Below are 23428 nucleotides of genomic sequence, written 5' to 3' on the forward strand. Positions count from 1 at the left end.
TGTAGTGAAGCCTTGGTTTAATTCAGGCCTTTGATGTTTAAAATTCTGGAATTTCGGGATTTCTCTGGGTACTCTGATTTCCTCCAACACCCAAACTCTGCACTACTTTGCTCGTGGTTGAGATTGTGTAGTTTCTCCGAGTTGGCACAATTATGAATTTGCTCCCAGTCCAGGTTCCGTTGGATAAGTCAGAAGATTAGTGGACGGACAGATCATTTCAAGACGGACCAGAGGAATTTGCAAAGGGTGTCATTCTCAAATAAATTATATTTTTGGATTGAACATGTTTAACGAAATACTTTGTTCTGTCTTGAAAACAAGAGTTGACTACGGTGAGAACAAAAATTCTAAATTTAACTACTAATAGTGAGCCATGTTGAGCACACTTTTTTGTTTCTGAACGACTGTATAAAGGTGAAGAAGGTTATCAGAAGTGCTTTCTTGGTGAGATCCTCTGGTTATGATCTGAGTCAACCGTGATTGAATTAAACTCTTGAACTGCAGTCTTATTTTGTACTGACCATCTGACCATAAAAAGTCAATGTATTGAAAGTAGTATAGAGCTTTCAGCAGTCACCAGTTGCTGGTTACCGCCAAACCTGAAATCAAAGAACCCCAAGAATTCAAGCAGTGGAAGGTAAAATTCGTGAAAATCCTTTGGCGCTGACCTCAGCCTCTCCCCTCAAACTCTCCTCCAAACCTACCCTTCCTCCCAGGTGTCTCTTCAAGCCAATGCTCTGTATTCAGGCCACCTTTTTCACGTCTAAGATCTGATATCGGCGTGGATTGCCTCCTGTCAGTCACTGTGAAACAGCGCTAGCAAGATTCCTGAAATAAAGAAGGGAAGATACTGACTGCAAAGGATTGCTTTAATGTGTATGCTTTGGGACTTGAAATGAGCTGCAGCTTTATTCTTATACAGTCAACCTTTCACAGACGCATGCATCCCATACATATGTTGCATCATTATGAGCACACTGAATGGTTCCTGCTTGGTTGGTATAAACATGATGATCAAACAGGACAGTTTGTCTCTTTAATCCTCCACATGTACTGCATTCAAGGTATGCGGTGCATTGATCAGAGAGGAATAAGCAGATTTCTCGATTGAAACGAGAACGGTAATTGTAAGACGTACAGAACAGAATAAAGTGTGTACATGTATATAGTCTTACCATAGAAAAAGAGGATTTCATCAATGTGTATGCCTCCACACGTTTGGCTTTGTGTTGCCACGCATCCTTTCTTCCATCATTCTCTGGCTTCAAAGGCCAGACATCTCCCAAGCTGGATTCTCACAAAAGCATACAACTATGTACAGTGAACAGGTAATTAGAGGCTGCAAACTGCTTTACTGTGATGATTAATGCCTTCCATTTGCTACCTGCACCTATATGAATATGGATAGAAGTGTCTGCGCCCATCAGCCTCAATATAAATCACATCATCAGATAGCATATGCTTGTTATCCCACGCTCATTTCAGTGACCATAATCTGTTTCCTTCATCAGCTGTTTGCTAACTGCTTTAAGCTGCAATGCTATATGTGACATTAGCTCCTAGTTGGTCAACATTTCTGACTTTGCTTATGCTACTCCCTGATGCTTATTCACGTCTAACAGTTGTGGGGAATGCAGGATTTGATGGCCTTCTCATTTTGTCCCATGGACCAGAGCACACATTCAGCCACCGCGTTAAAAGAATGACACAATAAAGCCAGAGGCAAGTGCATGAGTCAGTGTACATTGGGCTACGGTGATGGTCCACCTGCACCTAGAATAAAAACGTGAAAGCTACAGGGGTGTTTGCTGTCCATCTTCAAAGCAAATAAGGTTTCGGCCCAGAAGAAGGAAGAACATGTACTGTCCCACAGGGAAAAGAAACATACAGTACTACTGCTCAGACACACAGAGTGCACTCTGCATGACCCATCTTTTGGACATGACACTGAGGAAGAGCGATTGTAGGCATTGCCTTTGGCCTGTTTTGCTTGATGAAGCAGCTGGCTGGAACAAACATGAAGAACCCACCATGGAGCTGGGTCTGCAACAGATTTGATTTGACTCGGTCCCAGAGAGGAAGTAACCGAAAAATGCAATGCAAAATGCCAGGTTCTCATTTTACTCAAGCTGCCAACGTTGAATTTCACTTTGTGGAAAGTCAACAGCTAGTTTTGAATTCCTTGATGATAACATACAAACTGAACTGTTCAAGCACACTTGAGTTATTAGTCAGATGAATTTTAAGTTATATTGTAGGGATTCGATGAAAAATATATTGATCCTGGAGGAAATCCAAAATGTCAACTGTGCGTGCGAGCATTCACACCTTCATTTGGTTCTGGTGGCGTTCGCGTCCACTTTTAAGACCAGATCGAACCGCCTGAAAAATGTCACGCAATTACAACAGCTGCTTGTCTGGGGGCGCTGTCGCCCCAAACAAACACTGATCAGAGAAGAAGTAAAGAAGACTGGTCCAGACCGAAAGAGGAAGTCTCGCTTTAGCCCGTGGTGGCTAGGCTAAATAGCTCATGGCTAATGGGTCCAGACCAGATATCAATGAGTCTTCCTCACTACTTCTTCCTCACTACTCCACATCTGCCCACAAGATATTTTTCAACTTTTTCTTTCTGTGTCTGCTTCTTCTGATTGGCGCGGTTGGCTTTGTTTGTTGACTACCCAGAATGCATTGCGCTTTATGTCACGTCCTCTCTGCTGGAAAGACTGTTTACATGTGAACCGAGACCCATGTTTTCAAGGGGACCAGAGATCGCTTGTTAGATCCAGTTCAGCCTAAACAAATCTTTTCCAGAAACTCTCTGAAGAGAACTCTGGTCCAGATCAAACAGGGAAATATGAATGCGCCCATAGTCTTCAGGAGTCCAATGCTGGTGTTTCATGGTTCAGGCAAGCCTCTTTGTCTTATCCTGATGTCTTAGCAATGACTTTCTTGCAGCAATTCTTCCTGTCAAACCTGCAGCTCCAAGTCTTCACTTCATGATTGAAACTGAGACTTTCTTACGATGACCAAGCTGATGTCCTGTTTGCCACCAATTACACAAGCTGTTAACTCCCAATAACTTGTCTTCTGATTGTTTTGTGACTTTGGGACTGCCAGACCTCTTCTTGTCAGAGTTTTCTCCCGTTTCTGAGTGTCTTTTGATGGTGATGGAAACTACTCATTGACGCCTTGACTTTCTCTGCAGGAAAGACCGATATTTTTAAGGGTTATAATGGTCTGTCACTTTTTTTCTATTGCTTTTTGTTCAGCAACACACTATTTTCTGCATTCCAATACTGTTGAACTGATGTTCACGAGTGTGTCGCACCATATTATGTTCCAACGCTACTTTTATGTAGACAGAGGAGGTTGTGAGAACACCTGTAGGAATTAGTGGCACCAACATTCAAGATTTGCTTAACCTCCACTGTTCTCTGAAAAGAGACTCTGGTTGTTTATCATTGAGCTTTATACCACTTCAAGCTATTGATTGGACTTTAAGGACTTGAATTGCAATAAATACCTGAAGAATTTGTTGTGTATTTAAACTTTTGCCTGGTGGTGTTGATGTTGAAGAATGCAATTAAAGGCTATTTAAACATAATGTACTTTGGCTGCAGTGTTTAAAACACCTAACTATAAATTGTGCCGTTTTCTTAGCATTTTTCTATTAGTTTGTTCAAACTTTTTGTTTAATTGGCAAAGAAATGAGTCACCCATGAACATCCCTAGTTTTTATTGCATTGGCTGAGAAATGAAAATTCCAATGTATGATACGTATGAAGATAAACCTAAACGAATGCTGGCAATCGGCGTCACTTTAAACACAGTCAACCTGAAAAAATGAGGCCTGATTCACAGAATTGTTGAGTCAGTCGTTGACAAAACAATCTCTAGAGTCATTAAGTGGCATTTATGAAGTTTTGATTAAATCTCACAATCTTCACCAAAATAAGGAAAAAAAATTGAAAACTACAGTTTTATTGTTCCTGAGCAAACTTGATCTGCTGATGAAGGTAATTTCAATGATTAACAGTTCCATAACAGACCATTTCTGCAATAAAGCTCGAGGTGAGATTGTTTTGCCAAATGGTAAAAAGATATTTAGAAAGGCATTAGGGCTGTTTGTCGTGTCGTAATGTGCGTCTGTTTGTGCTGCTAGCCAAAGCAGCCGCTGCCTGCACATTAATAGTGTCGCACACAAACTAGCAGAGCCATTAACGACAGCCTGAGTCAACAACAGTTGTGATGTCGCCGTTCTCAAACCACTGATTGTGTCTCTGTACACAAGTGTTTGATGGCACAAAGCTGACGGCAGCCACAAATGTCCCTCAATGTTTTCTTTTCTCACGGATTTGTAGGAAGCCACAGGCGAGAGAGACAGCGGCTCGGCGAGGTTTCCTAAGAGGCTCCAGTCCAAAATACAAGTCAGGCACAGCTCCATTTGCTCCGTGCACTTTTCTCCAGGATGATGTCTCATTCACAAGAGCCTCTTGGGTTGCTGGACATGCACTGCATGTCTTGCAGGTGTCTTTTTCTTTTCAAAACACCAAACGATATGGTAATCCTTTGTGCTGTTACGGAGAAGCAAGTTCAGACAGAGTGTGAACTAATCCTGTTTGACATAGACTGTTTTCCTCATGTCTTCCTTTCAGGTGGATTTAATTACTCTATTGTATAAGAGAGATGAAAATCCCTCAGAATTGAGGCTGTTTTGTGGAAGTGTCATGTGTGCTTCACTGCAAAAAGACATTCAAAATATAATAGTTTCAACAAGTAACTTCTGAGGCGTTAGAGGAGGACCAAATGAGGACTGCGTCCCTCAGTGCTTTAACAAAACACTTTGATTACTTAACATGTATTTAAAAGAAACAATTCACATACTAGGAAAAGCAACACTATTTAGGAAACAATGAAGACATCTCAGTGGGACATTGAGAAAAATGGAGGGAGTCACGGCAGGACAAAGAACACGCTCTTGGGTGTGTCTAATCAACATATTAAAGAGATGCGCCTCCGTTTTAGAAGGTTAGGGGGCGCTGAGCTGAGTGTGTGGCCTCAGATAACCACAAGAGGAGCGTGGCAGAGCATAGCTAATTAAACCTGCGTCATTGGGCACCAAATCACGATAAAAGCACATCTTTTGTACATCAAGTTCGACATCCAAGCTGCGTCCTCCAAAGAGCCGTAATAAAATATCAGAACACATTCTCCTTGACTGCGACGTGAATGTTTTTTTTAATCCAAACTCAATGTGACTCCCAAATTTGACGTCATTAGGCGCAAGAGCTTTAAAATATTCACAGGCTTACCTTGAAATGACCATTTTAACTATCTGAGTGAAAAAGTGAATTTCAGTGTGATTTAATCAAAAAGTTCATGCGCTTCCTGAACCTCATGGTGCTGGTAAATACAAGTTTTTACAAGTTTTAAGCTTCAAAGCTGTTTTTAAGCAATAAAACACTTTTGCTTTAGAATTGCCTTAGATCTGTTAAATATTGTGTTAACTTATGCTACATTAACAGTGCTACAGTGTTTTAATATAATTTCATGAAGCTTAAAGATGACTACTGTATTTTCCGGACTATTGAGCACACTGGATACAAGCTGTACCTGCAAAAATTTTGAAAGAAAAAAAAAAAAGTACATATATAGGCCACACTTGACTATAAGCCGCAGGTGTCCACGTTGTGACAGGGCAGGGATTTCACTGCGGGGATTGCTGATATTTTCATCAATTCTCGCAAATCTGTCTTTCATAGGACTGGAAATTCCTTCACACAGTGCTGTGTGTGTGTGTGTGTGTGTGTGTGTGTGTGTGTGTGTGTGTGTGTGTGTGTGTGTGTGTGTGTGTGTGTGTGTGTGTGTGTGTGTGTGTGAGTGTGAGTGTGAGTGTGAGTGTGAGTGAGTGAGTGAGTGAGTGAGTGAGTGAGTGAGTGAGTGAGTGAGTGAAAAAGAGAGACAATCATAAAGGGTTTTATCTCTGTTGATAAAGTATTTTTACGGTTATTTGCTGATTGTGATTCTGAGGAGGGAGCTTTCTCAGCCACGGAGTCCAGCAGGGCGGTTTTACGTGATGCACCTGAACGCATCACTCACAGCCGTCAGCTGCTGGAGTTCCGGACCACGGAAAGCAGCACAAGACGAGGTCACCAAGAGCAGAAATGTCACTTTTAGGGCAAGTTTTGTATCTACATGCAGAAGTAGAATCTGGGGGTATGAAGCCTATTAACCCGTAAAAATCCATTAATTAGCCGCGTCATTTTATAAGCTGCAGGGTTCAAAGCATGTGAAAAAAGTACTGGAAATTAAGATCATTTTAATTCAGGGGCCACATACAATCCAGATTGAGCTTCAGTGGTAAAAGAAAAAATGTCAAATATTCATTTGGTGAAAATTGCAAATGTTTTTTTTCCGTGTGTTAGTGTAAAGAGGTACACCTGCATTATGAAAATGTTTACATATATTTAAAATCTTTAAAAAAATTCACGTTGACATTGTCGAAATTTTTGGTATTAATGTTTTGGTTTTGTGAAAATATCGTCATTTTCCTCATATATTCTCTGCGCCACAACAAAAGCAAAACTTCAAAGTTTGAATTTAAAGGTTATTACGGCAGAGTTTTACTGAACCAGCCCACTGGAGATGAAAATGTTCTGCATGTGGCCCTTGAACTGAAACGTGTTTGACAACACTTGCCTTATAACAGGTAGATTTTAGCTTAATTTAAGCCTGGATATAAAGTTTTTCTTTTTAAATTGGTAGTTTCAAACTGGTTTGACTATAAATATAAACTTTAAATACATATATTAATCAGAAAGTTTATGATAGTTCTCCAATGTTGAGTTTGTAAAGTTGTCAGCCTAACATAATTTCCACTGGACACTGACTAGACCTGTCATTTCAGCAGAAGACAAATGCCTGGCAGGACATTGATCGCATTGAGAAAAGGGGGAAGGAGTTAATTAAAGCCTCTGGATAGCATCTAATGGACTCACATTTTCTTTGTGGTAAATATGGCTTGGACTATGTTCAGAGAATAAAACCTGACATTTTGTGCAAAGCCATGCTGAAGTACTAAAGTACTAAAGAAGTACTAAACAATAGTGGCCTGGTCTTCTTCAGAGGATGGCCCATATGTTCAAACTGTTGAAAAATGTATTTTAAATGTTGCTATATGGCCAAATAAATGCATTTAGTAAGTAACACACGCTGTGGACTGGGTGTACAAAGTACAAGCAGCATGCTCAATATAAATCCACATTAAGTGACGTTGTGCAATACAAAGCTCACCTCTTTTTCTTCTACTGTGCTCAGAATTCAAAGAGATTTTTCTTTCTGTTTAAATGACAGTCGAAAGAGTAATAAGACTGTAAAGACTAAAAATGTCTTAACTGCTCCTCTAAAATTGGGCTTGCTTTACAGTTCTGCTGCTGGTTGTGACCTGCAGAGAGCAATTACTTTTTAGAAACCAGAATTGGTGGAGTCAAAGTCTCAGCTGCTTTCTTTTAAACTCAGTCTCACTGTGCACAAATTCAACCTTTAATATCAGCAGGATTCGCGATGGAGCCTTTGACTGCTCTGATCTTTCAGAAAACATTTTTTTTTTTGTACTTTCAGCACACTGTGATATCATTACAGTTTAATATTGTGCTTCGCCTGTGAAGGACAACAAGTCATCTCACTAATGGGTGGAGAAAAGAGGGAGCCAGTGATGTGGAGGTCAGAGGCATTTAGGGACGAACATGATCTGTGGTGCTTTACCCTTGAAGCCGCTCTGCACTCTGTATGAGAGTCACCTGCTGGCCACTTACTTACTTCATGTAGAAATCAGTTGATATGCAGCTGCAGAAACTCCAGTCATGTCACTCTTTAAATCTACAGTGGAATCCAACACACTCCTACACAGTCGATGGTGACTGACCACCTCTATTTGATGCTGCTGTAGAGCATGGATGTCCTCGGTGCCATTGTGTTATGTGAAGTCCACAGCTGTAATCCCCCTCAACCACACTCTCAGCCCGCTTTACCAGCCGACAGATTATGCTCCACTGGTCACGTGTGACTTCGGCCGTAGTCAAATGGAGGAAGAGGAGGGGGGAGGAACAGTTTGTTTGTTGTTTTGGACTGGATTTCCACTGCAGCTTGTCCTCAGTTTCTTTCAAATGAGTGAGCTCGGTGTTCTGATGTGTGTTTGGTAACATTTGGTTAAGACGCACAATCAGAGAGAATCTGTACAATTTGATCTGTCCATCTTCTCTTCCGTTTATCTCATTATGCAGTATAATCTTGGCCCCGGAGAGCTGCATTCCTGCATGTTTCAGATGTTCCTCTGCTCAAACACACCTGCATCATCATCGGGCTTCCAGCAGAGCTTTATCAAGGCTCGTTGATCAGAATCAGGTATGTTTTGTCAGGAAAACGCCTAAAAAATGAATCTGCTCTATAAAGATATTTTCACAGGAATGCACAGCAATCGAGATTTATGAAAAATTCTTCATTCATTTTCACTTTGGAAACAACCCATTGGGTCAGAGAGCCTCATTTGGAATCACAAGTTTTCTCAGCAAAACAGTCAAGTAATATCTTTTTTTTTTTTTTTTTTAAAGATATGATCACAGTCTTATAATTAGATCATTTCAAGCCCTATGACCAGTTTTATCACAGTAATAAAACACTGATGACTTCAGTTTTAATGTGACAAAATTGGCAAATGTGTGCTTTTCTCCTGAAACCACCAGCTGAAGCTGCAGCTTTCCACTCAAATCCGGTCATTTAGTGTTTCGGCCCAGTGCTTTTAATTCACACAGCGATCACAGGCACAGCATCACTGCTAAGTTCAATGTAAACAAATAACAGTGGTTATAAACCTGGATACGGTCTTCTGATTCTAATTCATACTGGTGAACTGCATGTAGGTTTATATTTTCCATATAGTAGAGACTATATATTCATACCACATTGTCCATGTCATATGAGAACATATCCAGGAAAGGGTGATTCATGTGTGTGGACTTAAGTATCTCAAAAATTGCTCTACTACTGTTTGCTGTAGTATTTGGCGGATAAATCACCACTCTGTGTAATTACTGATTGATCACTGCATGGTCACTGTAACTGGCTCAGTTAATGAGATTTTGATTTAATTACAGTGCGGCTCTTCAATTCGACTCCCCTAGTCACTGCTTTTCTTTGTCCAGCAGCGTATACCAGGTCTGGCTTTCTGGGACCACACTTTGTCTTCACCCCAAAGTGAACTTTAATCAGTACGGACCTTGTGGTCAGACATAATGACATGATGGAGGGCTTCATAATAGGCCCCCACTTCATGTTCCTAATTGCGGGGAACATAATGACGTTCAGTGGTGAACCTCAGAGCCAAAGTGCTGCGAGAGTCAATAAGTGGCCATTTTAATCTGCCAGGGCCAGAGAGGTCTGTGTAATTACATTACTTTACTTCTATGTCACACATTCTGTTACTTGGATTGACGGAGCATGAGGGGTTGTTTTGATGTGTGCAGAGTGAAAATATAGAAATAAAGAAGTGCACGTTCTGGTAACCCCGAGGAGACCCTCTGAACACCCCCAGCTTCAACTGAGCTCTCCTCCTCATCTACCTCTACACTCAAAAACATCAACTATGCCGTTTTTCAGTTTACATATCAGAAATATGTTTGATTAACATGAGCATATTGAGTTTCTTGTTGTTATATGGTTAATTCTAATACATGTTGTTCAGATAATATGAATAAATGGGATTCAATCTACTTAATATGAATAGATCGAAATGTGTGACATGATTAAATTACATTAACTCAACAAATTATTTTTGAATTATTTTTTTCAGTGTATAACAAAATCTAATTTTTTTAACTTTACCTGTGAGATAAACAAATGAATCAGTTTCTTTTCTTTTACAGTCTACCTGTAGAAGTGAAAAGTGATGTCAGACATATTAGGGAGATTAGATTGTGTAAAAATAAGCACAAATAGAACGACTTTTACTTGAGGTTACGTTTTGAAATATTCACTCATTTGTTCCCCTACTTTGGTCTTAAACCCTCTTTTAAATTGTTCCCTTATTATTTCTTTTATTTAAATGCCTTTGTTTGGGTGTGATTTCTCTCGGGCCGTTCATTTTAGTTGATCGTACATTTTATGTTTTGAAATTTCTTTAAATCGTGCCCGAAATGTGCACTGGTGTAAATTAGAGTTTGTACACAAGCACACAAAGAAATCAGTAGATTTTTGATTCTGTGGTTTTTATTAAATAAATAAATAGATACATACATCTTCTATACGGCCTTATTCTGTTCTGGGAGCCGATTGCAGCTAACTGTGGGGGAGGGCAGGATACACTATGGACAGATCGCCAGTCCATCCCAGGACAAAGACAACACAAACAACCACACACACACATTCACACACAATTCAGGGTCAACAGTTAACCTCACATGTTTTTGGACTGTGGGAGGAAACCGGAGTTACCTTGCAAAAGTAATGAGATTACTGGTGACGAGTTACTCCTTTAAAAAAATAACTTAGTAACTTCACTGATCACTTGTTTTTAAAAGTAACAGATTACAAGTTACTTTTTAAGTTATTTTCAGCAGCTGCCGACAGACTACACCCCCCACGGTTTCAACATAAAAATAACAACCTGCCTGGCCTCCTGCTGATACATATTTCAACCTTTGACCTAACGTCTTTGTTGTATTTTTATCTCACGCTTTTATCATCAGATTTTACTATAACTGGTATTTATTTATCCGGAGGTGTAGTTGTAGTCTGTTGTTGCACGATTTATCTATTTATTTGCATTACCTGCTCTATGCGACCTGTTAATTGGATTAATAATATAATTAATAGGGATGTCCCGATCACACTTTTTTACCCCCGATACCGATCCGATTTTTCAGAATTGAGTATTGGTCGATACCGATACTTTCCCGATCCGATATTTACATTGCTATTGCAAATATACTCAATAGGCTATTTTTGGGGCCACTAAGATGTCTGAAGCTAAAAGCACTATTGGCAGAAGCTTTGTTTAGCTAGAAATTATTGTAAAACTCACTTATTGAATCAGAATTCTTCTCAGAATGACTTAAGAACTTATTTAAACTTCATTTAGTCATAACAAAAAAAACAAAAAAACAATTACACTCAGCAGTCTTGTATCTCTTATTTATGTTAACCTAAACAACTTCACCTGGATTTTGTGGCAAATTAAAAAAAAAAAAATAATGAAACCCAGTGAATCAGTTTGATGAACATATAAACTATAAAAACCTACTAAATAAACAGTATTCAGTAAAACCAATCAGAAGAACCCAAATCCCAATTGCCTTTAGGGGCGCTGTGACTCACCAAACACAACAAAAACGCAGAAGACAGACAACATAGAAATTTAGAAGTAGACTTCTGCACATAAACCACTATATATAACTCTAGTTTTATAGGTCTATGGCCCCGCTCCGCCTGCTTCTAGCTTCTGCAGCTCGTTTGGAGCTTGTAGTCCGTGATTGTTGTGGTTATTAGGTGACGTTGCGGACCGCGGTTGGGGGAAGAGGGGGGGGCCATTACATCATCTTTTGTCCACGGATGATCGTCTTTGCTGAGCGTACTCCGCCACATGTTTACTTTTTAGATTTCTTATCAAATTAGTTGTGTGAAACGAAGCTCTGGTGCTCCACCTCTCGGGACTGTGGCGAAGCAAATAGTACAACTGGCAGCTGGACCAGTTTCGTCGTCAACCTTAAAATACCTCCAGACTGCTGACATTTTATCCACTCAATAGCTTTAGGCTGCTAACGGCAGTTTACGGCAGGTCGCAACCCGGACTCGCTTTACGGCAGCTGACGTGAAAAAGTGTTTTTTCTTTTTTTTAGATCGGCGGGGTGATCGGCTGGATTTGCAGATTCCCGATCACTCTCAAATCACCAATATCGGCCCCGATCCGACATCTACCGATCGGATCGGGACATCCCTAATAATTAACATAATAAGCACATTTCAGAGAATTAACTTTCTTAATACAAAAACAGCAAGTTTTGTCCTTTCGGGTTCAGATATTTTCGATGAAAAGTACAATGTGCAGAGGATTTTCCACGGGAGGCAGTTATGTACATTTAATAACAAAAGCAAGGAAAGGTCATGTGTGATTGAAATAGGAAGGAAACAATCAGTCACATCTCTCAGCCTGAGGTGCCGGCACAACACTGAGCGTCCTGGCTGGCTGCGTGGGACCATCAGTGAGCTGTCACCTAAAACCATACAGCCAAACACAAATCTAATGCCCACTGAAGCAGATATGTGTCACACACTGCTTTCTTGACAGGGTTTTAAATTAGATTGTGTGACCAAATATGTAAGACGTCTGGATCCATTTTTGTTGTTGTTAAAAGGCCCTCATGCAAAATACAGGAAGGGTTTAGTTTTTCTTGAAGTCAGTGTCTCTATGACTTTGTTGTAGCAAGGCAGACGGTTCCTGGGTGGAATTTATCCAGTCGTGGAACAAAAAAAATCTGGACTTTCCTCCGAGAGCAGGCTCAATAACTAACTTTTTAAACAAGATATAATTAAATCTTCAACGTATCCTCAATGGGATTTAAAGCTCACCAGAAAGAAAATATAAGCTCTTTGTTTTCCTTTCTGAGAATTTTGGTTGTGTCCCTCGTCTTCATATTTCATTGATAAGCATACAGCTACTGTCGGCGGCGGTGGAAGCTGCGGAGAGCAAACCGTCTGTTCGACTCTTGTCTCCAGCTTGGCTCTCATTTTTTAGTCATTAACTCACGTAAACCTCCCATCTGTTCTGGTTTCACGCTTGCTTTTTGAGTCGAGTGTATCGACGAAGAGTGCAGAGATTTCCTCTTGTTTTCGGAGGCCCAATCGCGTCTGTGACAGACCAGCTCAAGGTCAAATCACTGACAGACTCAGTGGAGATTCAACTTCCCACTGACATGAACAATAACTCTTTTATAAACAAAACAATGCCAGACATAATGAAACCCTGCATGTGAGCTCCAACCACCTCTTCACTGGTTCAGGTAGAGTACCTAAAGGTTTCCTCATTAGGATGTCTCCAGCTGGAGTTAGTTCACATTTCCTCACTCAATATTTATATAGAAAGTTTTTTTCTGGACGGCTCCTTGTGGGCTGTAAAACGTTTCCAGTGAAGGGCCACAATCTCTGCAGTCCGCTCCACTCTGCTGTTTACTCGCCTCCAGATATTACTCTCCTGTTGCAGATACTTCCGTGCTAGCCGCGAGTGCCATCAGAATTTAATTAAAAGCCATCACAGAAAGATTTTGTCCTCGCCCAACAAACAAGCTTTTGAAGTTTGGATTGGTTAAATTGTGTTTACTTCTTTCAGGAGAGCCACGGCAGTTTCTTTCTGGTGTTTAAAAAGTGTTTCAGAAAAGGGCTGGAAAAGAAAACACAGCTTTCTGATGCACATAATTGGAATACGGCCATTTGTAGACATTCAGTTTGGGTTTCTCCACTTTGAAGCATGACGAGTCCAACAGCAGCTGATCAGTCCTGTACAATCCCCCGTCCCTCCATGACCATGAGTCCAAGAGTCCATGAGCGAGACAATGAACTACAGCTGAACTGATTATGCACTATAACGATATATATTTGAGTCAAGTCCATTTATCATTTACTCCATTTCAGCACTTTCATCATTTTTGTGCTGCTTTTTGTCAAACGAAGCTGACAGAAGAACTTCCTCCTAAATTATTCCTATCGCCTAATACATTTAAAAAGGAAGATGATGCAGGAGTGTAAATCCACAACTTTAACTCCCACTCCCACTGAATTCTGCATTTGTCAGTATACGGTAGACTTTGGTCTTTTAGTTCTCCAGTACAGTTTTACCACTTTAGCAGCCTCAATGTGCTGTCCATGAGTGACAGTTACACATTTACACAAGATCCTGCATGAAGAGTCCTGAGTGGTACGCTCACACAAATAGATTTTACTTTACACGAGTTCTGCAGATGATTCACTAGGAATTACTCTATGAGCTAGATCATGCAAAAACCAAGCTTCAAACCATGTTTACATGAAAATGATTGGAAAAGGGATCGCTTCCGTGTTCATTTGCATGTGTTCACCATGAAGTGACTGAATGGAGCCCTGGAGCCCCCGCCAGGACGACAAATATGGAGTGGACATGTTGGTGGAAGAAATTATTGAAGAAATCTGAGCATTAACATTAATTAATCTGGAAAAAAAGAGAAAACGCTTTATCAGGATTATGTGTGACATTATACACACTTGTTGTCCTCACCACAGAAGCCTGGGGGCGCAAGTCTTAAACTTAACTTCAAATCAGACACCCGGTCAATTTCAAACTGGGAGAATTACTAGTAAATTAGGGATTTACAAATAAAAATAGTATGAATGGACTCTGAGAGCAGCAACAGGCGATTTCAGTAAAAGAAGCTGATTGCAGGTCTGTGTGGTCGCCTGTCTGAAGGTAATGTGTATAAACTGTATTGTTAACACAGCTGTGTTGTACAGTATATGATGGTGCTGAGGACCGGAGCTCTGGGAGGCAGCCTGGAACAGTTGTTTTCAAATTATGATGGTCATGCGTGTGTGGTGTCAATTATTGATTTGTTGATGCGTGTCATGAGTATTTCAGAGGTTATTTTGCGCATGTTAATGTAGACTTGATTCCTTGCAGCCAGAAAGGCATGTTTAGATTTAGAAATGATTCAGTCACACAGGAGGTTTGTGGTTTAATTCCCAGTGGAGTTGCTCTTTTGTTATTTTCTTTGACATTCAAATGACATCCAGACTAGATATCCATGCAATGTCCGGGAATTTTGTGCAAAAACCTTTGATTCTGGCCTCCCTGAGGACGTCTTCTGGAGGTATAGCGATAACATTGTAGTGGTTCGAACCAGTTTTTACTCAGTGGGGTGCTTATATATGTTGATAAGGCAAGTAGGCGTACAGGCTTGTAATAATGAATGTGCTTTGAGTAAGACCCTTTTCTGAGGGACGTGTGAGTGTCGTCCCTGCCCCCCGGGAGTGAGCTCTCCTGAAAGCTGCGGTATGGTTCGTACACTGAATGTACACAAACAAAGGTTGTGGTGAGCCAGCTGAGAAAATGCCTCCTCACATTAATAGCAGTGTCCAAGACTGACACCCTTGTTTACGTGAAAATGGAAAACTTCCCTTGCATTTTGGTTGTCTACAACGGTGCTCAGAGCCACTGACAACGCAACTTTTTGAAAATGCCCGGACTCCATCTCTGTGTAGACGAAGACGAAGACAAAGTTTTTCTCAAATGCTGCTACTGCACATGCGCACCACGGTCAAAATAAAGAGTTCTTTTGGGCCAGTAGATGGACAATATCAACAATGTTTCCTCCGTGGTGTCATGACTCTCAGTCTATATCCTCCTGGGACTTGGTGTTCTAACAGGTGAGAGGTACCATGACAACAATCCAATACCAATATCCAATATCGGTCCATACCAATGTCTGCGTACTCCACATTGTTGATGTTTATAGTGTAGTGCTTGCTTTGCGCATGTGTGTGTGTGGTTTCATTACAAAAACAGCCAACAGCACCAACAACACGCAGCCTGGATCGATAACTACTTTGTTTTTGCTGTTTCCATGTAAAGGGACAACAGTTGGAAAATGTTGCTGTTTTCACTTGTTGCTTGAAACGTCTTGTAAACGGGGCCCGAGCCCACGTTTTCAAACAAAGTAAAAACAGACGCAATCATAACCAAGGTAGGTTTTATCAGAGGAAGTAAATCACATTACACGCTGTACATTTATTAATTAGCATAAACTCTTCCTTGTATTTAATGCAATCTAAATGCACCCACGATATTTCATATTCATGCAGGCAAATGCACTACGCTGACAATGTGTGTTTCTTTATGCATCCTGTTAGTAGAGCTGCTTCCACGTGTGTGTGGGTGTGAAGCTTCAGTGGATCAAGCAATGTTAATGAGTGCCACACAAGGTGTTCACACCCCACTGGGAGGAAATTAGGGTTCAGAGTTTCGTTCAAGACCACGTTGATACTTAGTGGAGATGACGGCTCGAAATGCCAACTCTGGACTTGGATTGTTCTACCAACTGAGTCACAACCGCCAACATAATAAATTATATTACAGTTAATGACTGATCTATTGTTTCTGGGTGTTAGTTGAAACTCAAAGATAATACTGTATATATGTCTCACCTTTTACCGTCATGTAATAAACCTACTTTATAGTTTTGAAAACACCCACCTCTCGTTTAAACACACTTCACCCCCTGAGCTCACCATAAAACACCAACAGGGCCATTGCAGGGATTCCCCTAAACCTGGTGCTTAAAATGATAAGTTGCATTCATGAACAAAGTGAAGTGCTCAAGGAATGGCCTCATGTGGCAGAAGACAGCCGTGCCATTTCACACTGACAAGACCCATTTGCTGCACCTCTCAGTGTGTTTTACACCCTCTGATATTCCATCTTTAGAAAAGAAAAGCCCACTGGGAGTAAAATTGAGATGCTGTGGTTATACAGCCTGATAACGGCTCCAGCCGTTGATTTGAGGCATAAATATGTACTGAGCGAGGCTCATCACGGTAATTTCCTAATGAAAATAATGTGTTGTCTGTCCTGGCACATGTCCAAGATCTGTCCAATTAGAATGTAGAGAAAGAACTGTTTGGAGAACAGTTAAGTTGACAGTTCTTATATTTTATGACATTACTGCAAATAGCAAACTTCTTGGATTCCCATGTTTGGCGTTTACTGTGAAGAAAAGTGCAAAATGCTGAAATGATCTCAACGGTACATAAATTATTTTTATTAAACCACTTCCTTAGACGTAACCACACTTGCAAGTTGACTGTATTCAAACATGAACTGTGCATATGAAGAGAAGAATGTGTCTAAAATAAAAAATAAAACTTTCAAACTGGTTTACATCATATTTGCTCATCTACAAAGATGTCAATCATGCATTTTGTTGATTTCAATCTGTTACTGACCTAATTCCTGCATAAGAAGAGGAAGTTGGCGATCAAGGAGAGTTCACATCCTCTTCCGTTAATGCATTCCAGTTAAGATGGAAAGACAGTTTCCCTCCCCCACAACCACACACACACACACACACACACACACACACACACACACACACACACACACACACACACACACACACGGCTCATGAGTGCCAGCTCCGTCTGATGATAAGACTCCTCTGATATTTTCAGTTCTGACTCACGATCTCTGGCTGACCGGAGGGAAGGACGGCAGAGATCCTTGGTGCGATTCTCTGTCCTTCACTGTAATGCAATCCACTACGCTTCATTGTCCATTTGCCGACGAACAGAAACGCACCAGATGACCAGAGGACGTTGACACGTGTCCACTGTGGCAACGGTCGCGTGCTGGTGGAGTGGCGCTGCTGGATTTACAACATTCAGCATGTTTTCTGTTCAGCATCCCGCCGTGAGCAGATGCAAGCTGCACAACATGAGCTCTTTTAATTAATGACATTTACACACCAGTTTTGAAAGTTTGCAAGTGAGGACTCACACTGTGATAACTCAGTTATGTTAATCTTTTTTTTTTTTTTTTTAAAAGGCTGTATAATTAGCTCAAAATCAGTAATAATTGTACTGATGCTGCTAATGAATATACAGAAAAAAAAAGTACATACTCACAAACTTTTCCTGCCCCAATTCCCCAAAATTTTATTTTTATGGCAACGAATCTTCTTAAAACGTTGGACCAAGCCCGTTTTCACGGCATTACTCTTTAGAGAACACAATGTATGAGTTTTTTAGAGAGGAATTTTGTCCCAATCCAATTTCAAAATGAATTTTGGTCACTATTTGCTGGGGCATCTTTTGAAAATTAAAACTTAAACGTCATTTTCTTTTTCATTTTAGTTAAGGCACAGATTAAGCAGTCTTGTATAAGAAAATTAAAAAGCAGTTTGGATGATTGATCATTAATTTGTGTTTATGACTCAAAAAATGCAGTTCAATCTGAAAATGAAAAAGCATTTCTGTTAATACATTTCAAATAGATTTTTGAGCCATATTCGCTTCCATACTGTTGTATCTATTAGAGATCCAATCTTATATTTGTAATCAAAAGAACTGCAATCAGCTTCCATAGTGCAGCATTTTCAATACTTATCTCTTAATAGGACAAATACAACTTTTCTGAAATGCACGGTACTGCGACCACAATCGAAACGTCTGAACACAAACACTTACAGATGAAAAAACTGTAAACTGTTTTATTGTCAACCAGTGTTGTGTAAATGGGGCCATAAACAGTAGGTCTGCCTCCAGTTGTGCTTGGAAATACTTCATAGAACTTCAAAATCTTAAATGCTGAGTTTGAAAAAAAAAAGAATTGCTGCTGTCTGACAAAGGGATCAAATGAACCAAACTGAGGTACAATAAGAACTTTGCTGCCTCATTAAAATCTCAGGCAAAACTCCAAGTAAAAGCCCAAAGCTTCAAAAACTTTCCCCCACATAGACATAGCTCGCATTGTTAGCTGCAGCGGCAGTTGTTTTTCTTTTTAAGCAGACTTCATTAATTCCTATTTCTAGGATGTGGTGGGCTTCCAGGGAGCTGGTGGGAGTGGAGGGTCCTGCTCAGGAAGCCAGAGTGGTGACCTGTGTGAACCTGCGAACTCCCAAACTCAAGAGCGCTTCTCTAACCTGTGGGCCACCACTGCCCTTCTAAAGAGTAACCATATCACACCATTGGAGTCACAGCCGAGGCCAGTAACCTAAACATTTACCTGAAAAACAGAAATGAATACTAGAGGTTTGCATTTCCAGAAGAAAATGCATGTGTGAATGCTGAAGGCTGAATAAAGCCTATCCAACGCTTGCCGAATTCTGATTCACAATGATAGGAAGAGCCGACGTCGAAGGATTCTGACATTCTCCTCTCAGGAAGAACACTCTGAAAGTCAAAATGCAAAACAAACCCGCTTCATTTTACTGTCTACATGCGACCTTGTTTTATTCAGTATTGTGGGTAAAGTTGCTTTTTGGCTACTGGTTCACATGAAATCTGCGTTGGGAGTTACTGAAAGACACTTTTTGAGCTCAGTTTCCAGAGAACAACATTTTCAAAATGAAGCGCTCTCCATCTCGTTGTAAACAGGGAGAAATGAAACATCCCTGAAACACGCAGCAGCACACGGTATAGCAAATCATTTCTCTGCTCATGTATGAGGAGATCAACAACTGCAACAATGGAGGATACCAAAGTATTGACTGGTAAAATTGTGCCATAATAACCTCAGATTTTAACTTTTAGGTTTTTCTTTCTTGAGGCGCAGAGCATACGTGATGAAAAATGTCTATATTTTCACAAAACCAAACAATTACTCCCGAAAGTTACTACAATCTCAACATAAAGCCAATTTTAAGGGTACATTTAGGTGCAAAAATATAGTAGACTGTCTAAAAAAACTTCTATAACTATTACAGCCTTACAACCGGCTGATTAGCTGCTAATAGAACCAGAACCTGAAGCTCAGGAGCTCAAACCTTTTCAATCGCAGCTCCTATGGAACAACCTGCCACTGCACATCAGACAGGCACCTTCTTTATCCCTTTTTAAACCCTCCTCTTCGACTTAACTTTTAGCGTGTATGTAACTTTGAACATGCTGATATTAATGTGTTTTTCTGCATATTTTCTTTTTTTAAATATCTGTAATGCATTTATTCTAATTGTCTTGTCAGGCTAATATTGTGTTTTTTACTTTGTGTATGTCACATTGGCTCCCTGTGGTTGTTTTAAAGGGCTTAATAAATAACGTTTGAATTGTTTTCCAGTGAAGAATGCAGCTCCACCTGATGGGTCGAAGCTCATAAGTATTACATCTTTACTGTCAGTCTTGTGTCTTGTATCCTGCAGCATTTTTTCCAGATTCTCTAGATGGTTTAAAGAGATCATATATTGCAGATGGAAGGATCTTCAATGTCTTCGCATTTCTGTGTTTTTCGACTTACTGTTTTTATGAATCGGTGAATCTCTGCCTATTTCTTATTCTCGAAGAGTTAACTGCTTCTTTAAACTTAGTCATTTTCCAGATCTTTTGTTAATTAATTAAAAGGTTTCAAATTTCTCTTCCATCTGCATTTTTAATACTTCTGACTTTTATAGGTATTTGTGGCCCCATTCCAGGTTTTTGATGTGTTGATGCCATAAGATTTTAAATAATCAAACTTTAAACTTTCAGTATATAATATGATGTTTTTTCTTATAATGTAATTACAGCATGTGTGTATAAGAGCTGCAACTCAGTCCATCGTGTTTTAATTTCAAAACACTTGTCCCAACTATTTTGAAATTGTAGTTTTCACTGTTTTCCTATCAGAGTTGTTGAATTGCTGGTTTGATTTGGACAAACTACAAAGCTCACATCTCGAGATGCTGCTGCTGTTGCTAAAAAAAAAAAAGGATGCAAAAGGTTAAAGCCAATACATGAACGTGACACAACAGGTGTTGGTAATAAAATCATCAAGAGCTCTGCTCTGTTGGTGTAAGCGATAAAACACGACACGTATGACAGTGAAAGCGCACGCACAACACCGGGACACTGACACTGGAGCGGCTAAGTGGAATGCGGCCATCTTCCAGGGCAGCATTTGCAGCTGTTGGCGTCTTAACTGTGACCATGACACACATATCAGTCTGTGACAAACAAGTATATTAACTTTCATTTGTTGTCCAGTGGATTATCTGAAGTTTTAGAATCTGCTGCACTCATTGCTTATTGCTGTGACGCGAGTGTGCTAACCGCTACACCACTTGTTTTAGTTTTTTTGTTTTAATTTCTGAATATGTTATTTTGAAAAAGATTTACAACCACAGGTTAAGAGCTGTTTCATCTACACTGGCTCTGAAGTTATCAGTCCAGCCAGATAAACAATGCACTCCAATCAGATAGCAAATATCAAGCCCTTAGTGAACAAACCAAATGTGAACACTGTAGAAAAAGATGCTTCAACATCTGTGCACGCTGCAGAGGCGGGCGCTGATGCATATATTACCACGAGTTATCTATCAACTTGAAGAATCCAATATATATTGGATGCTCTTCTTTCTTTGTATTTTTTGAAAAAACAAAACCCTGATACTGAACAATGAAAATTTCTTGGAACCAAAGTAGATCCAGCAAATCTAAGAGAACCGGGTGTTTTGACGAAGCAGTCAGGGATACAATACACATACATTTTCTGAGAGTTGCCCTCCCATCACCCTTTCAGATATGAACTTTTTTTCTATTACCGGTACGTCGTCCTGTTTCTCATTTCCTCTTGTCAACAACCATGAGGTTCGAAACCTATCACATCCATCCAGCTCACGCACTTTTTAAACATGACATTTTTTCCCCACGTTTCTCACAACGTTCCCCCACCCCCCCATCCCATCTCCTCCAATCTGAACCATTTCTCTCCATCTACCCTTCTCCACTTAACTAATCTCCCAGCTGCCTCCAGCGAAATGAATCACCCTCTCAATTTCTTGTTAGCGTTTCCCTCCATCCCAGGATGCTGGTGCCCATTTTCATCTTCCATCATTTCCCCCCAGTGTGACCACAACTCCATCAGATTCTGCCTGTCCTTTACACCTGCCCTCATCCTTTAATCCATTCTATGCTCCACCCCCTCCTTACATCCCACACACACCCCATTGGTGGCAGGAGAGTAAAGAATTTTTCAGAGGAGCTGCTGTTAGTTGACTGCTCTCCACTATGAGCTGCTCTCCTCGCCCCTGGGTTCACCGAGTCATGCCTCTGTTCCGCTCCAGGATTATGCAGATCTTAATTCCCTTCCGCTTACACCTGAAGGTGGCAGGGCATGAAATAAGGAAAAGTGTTCACTGCAAATAAAAGTTTTACCTCTAAGAGGAAGAGGGGGGGGGGGGGGGGGGGGGGGGTACAAGGTCTGAGTGAGGGAGGAGGGGTTTATGTGGTGTGTCGTTAACCAACGTAAGAATCAAACAGAAAAGCAAGGTATTGTAATGGGCTCACCAAACACACCATGCATATTGTTTCTGATGAGGATGACATCATTTATACATTTTTTTCTTTGTAGGTGAATCTGGGTACTGAGTATGCCTAACACACTGTGAGGCGGATGGAAGTTGCTGGAGCGCAATCACACCAGACTCCTAATACTTCTCTTTAAACTTCACAAAAACAACAAAAGGAGGGGGGGGCAGCAATCAACACCGCTGCGCGACAGTCAGGTTCCGAGTGGCCAGACACCAGAATTAAACCTGGAGTCATTTCAGTATAATTAAGTTGCATATATGCTTATGTGAACATTTCGTATCAGTTTGAAAAACGGCAGTACGATATCGTGTTTGGAGACTTGATGCCAGAACTGCTGCGCGCTGTGTGCGTGCGTAAAAGGCTGGATTCTTCGGAACGGTGCGCGCTGTGGCTCGCTTGTATCTCGAAGCCTGTACGTTACTTTACTATAGTATGTAAAATAAACATGTGAAACAAATTGGGACATTAATTAGTTCAACACTGAATTCGCACCAGTATTTAAACCTTTTACACACAAATGAGTTTTAATTCAAAAGAGCCCATTAATTGATTTAAGTTCAAAAAGTCGATTAAATGACATGTGATTTAATCCTCGACATCCTCAAACGGTGAAAAAGTTCAGGTGAAACAACTGGAGAGGAAGGAAATAAGTCGCGGAGAGAGCGAATAGTAAACATGAGTGCGCCTCACCTGATAAAGCCTCCTTGGAAAAAGCAGAAAGACAAAACATACAGAATCCGAATGACCTGTGGGAGCATCCTCTGGCTCAGAATCTCTCCTCACTCCCGCTGAATCACTTGCAGAAATAATTTCGGGAATCAGCAAATCCACCGAGCAGCTTGTGAGACAGGGCTGGAGGAGGAAGGCATCGTCTCTCTCAGTGATCCAAGCTGGTCTTTGGGGAAACTTCTCCCCCCCTCCCACCAAGTCCAGAGGGCTGCACACATCCACACAGCGGGCTCTCTGCTCGGGCACCTGGACGAATGGAAGGATGGATGGATGGATGGACACTGCTCTGTGTGCTGGTGTGGTCGTGCCTGTGCTAAAGGGGAGTGTCGCTTTGTGAGAGTATGTGTGTGGATGTTTTTTCTCTCTCCCCCTTTTCTCAATTTGACAATGTGGTCTCACCTCCTTTCCCCTCTGTATTTCCCTCCCTCGCTCCCAACATTTCAAAAGAGGCGCAGATTTAAAGAAACAGTAGCTTTTGTTTTGACGGTCGACTCGTGCTTAATTAGCCTTAATTGGGTTGGAGGGGGAGATGGCTGCGATCGCGAGGATTGCAGGGCTGAACACACGCTGCTTCATGACCAATCGGGAGTGAAAGTGTGTGCCTTTGTGCTTTCACGCGTGTGAG

General features: G+C 40.8%; 1 protein-coding gene across 2 annotated transcripts in view; it reads right to left on the reverse strand.

The window, feature by feature from the left end:
• glra4a (glycine receptor, alpha 4a) overlaps positions 1–23218 on the reverse strand; it is a 58863-nt gene extending 35645 nt beyond the window's left edge. Inside the window, exon 1 of one of the 2 annotated variants that reach the window (XM_080465193.1) lies at positions 22765–23194. In XM_080465193.1, the coding sequence (XP_080321319.1) occupies positions 22765–22832 (68 nt within the window). In that variant the 5' untranslated portion in view covers positions 22833–23194. Of the gene's footprint in view, positions 1–22764 lie in introns of both variants that reach the window. The other variant, XM_080465192.1, reaches the window with a different exon arrangement.
• Positions 23219–23428: the final 210 nt, after the last annotated feature.

Source organism: Lipophrys pholis, assembly GCF_963383615.2.
Source record: "Lipophrys pholis genome assembly, chromosome: 6".
NCBI classification, from domain to species: Eukaryota; Metazoa; Chordata; class Actinopteri; order Blenniiformes; family Blenniidae; genus Lipophrys; species Lipophrys pholis.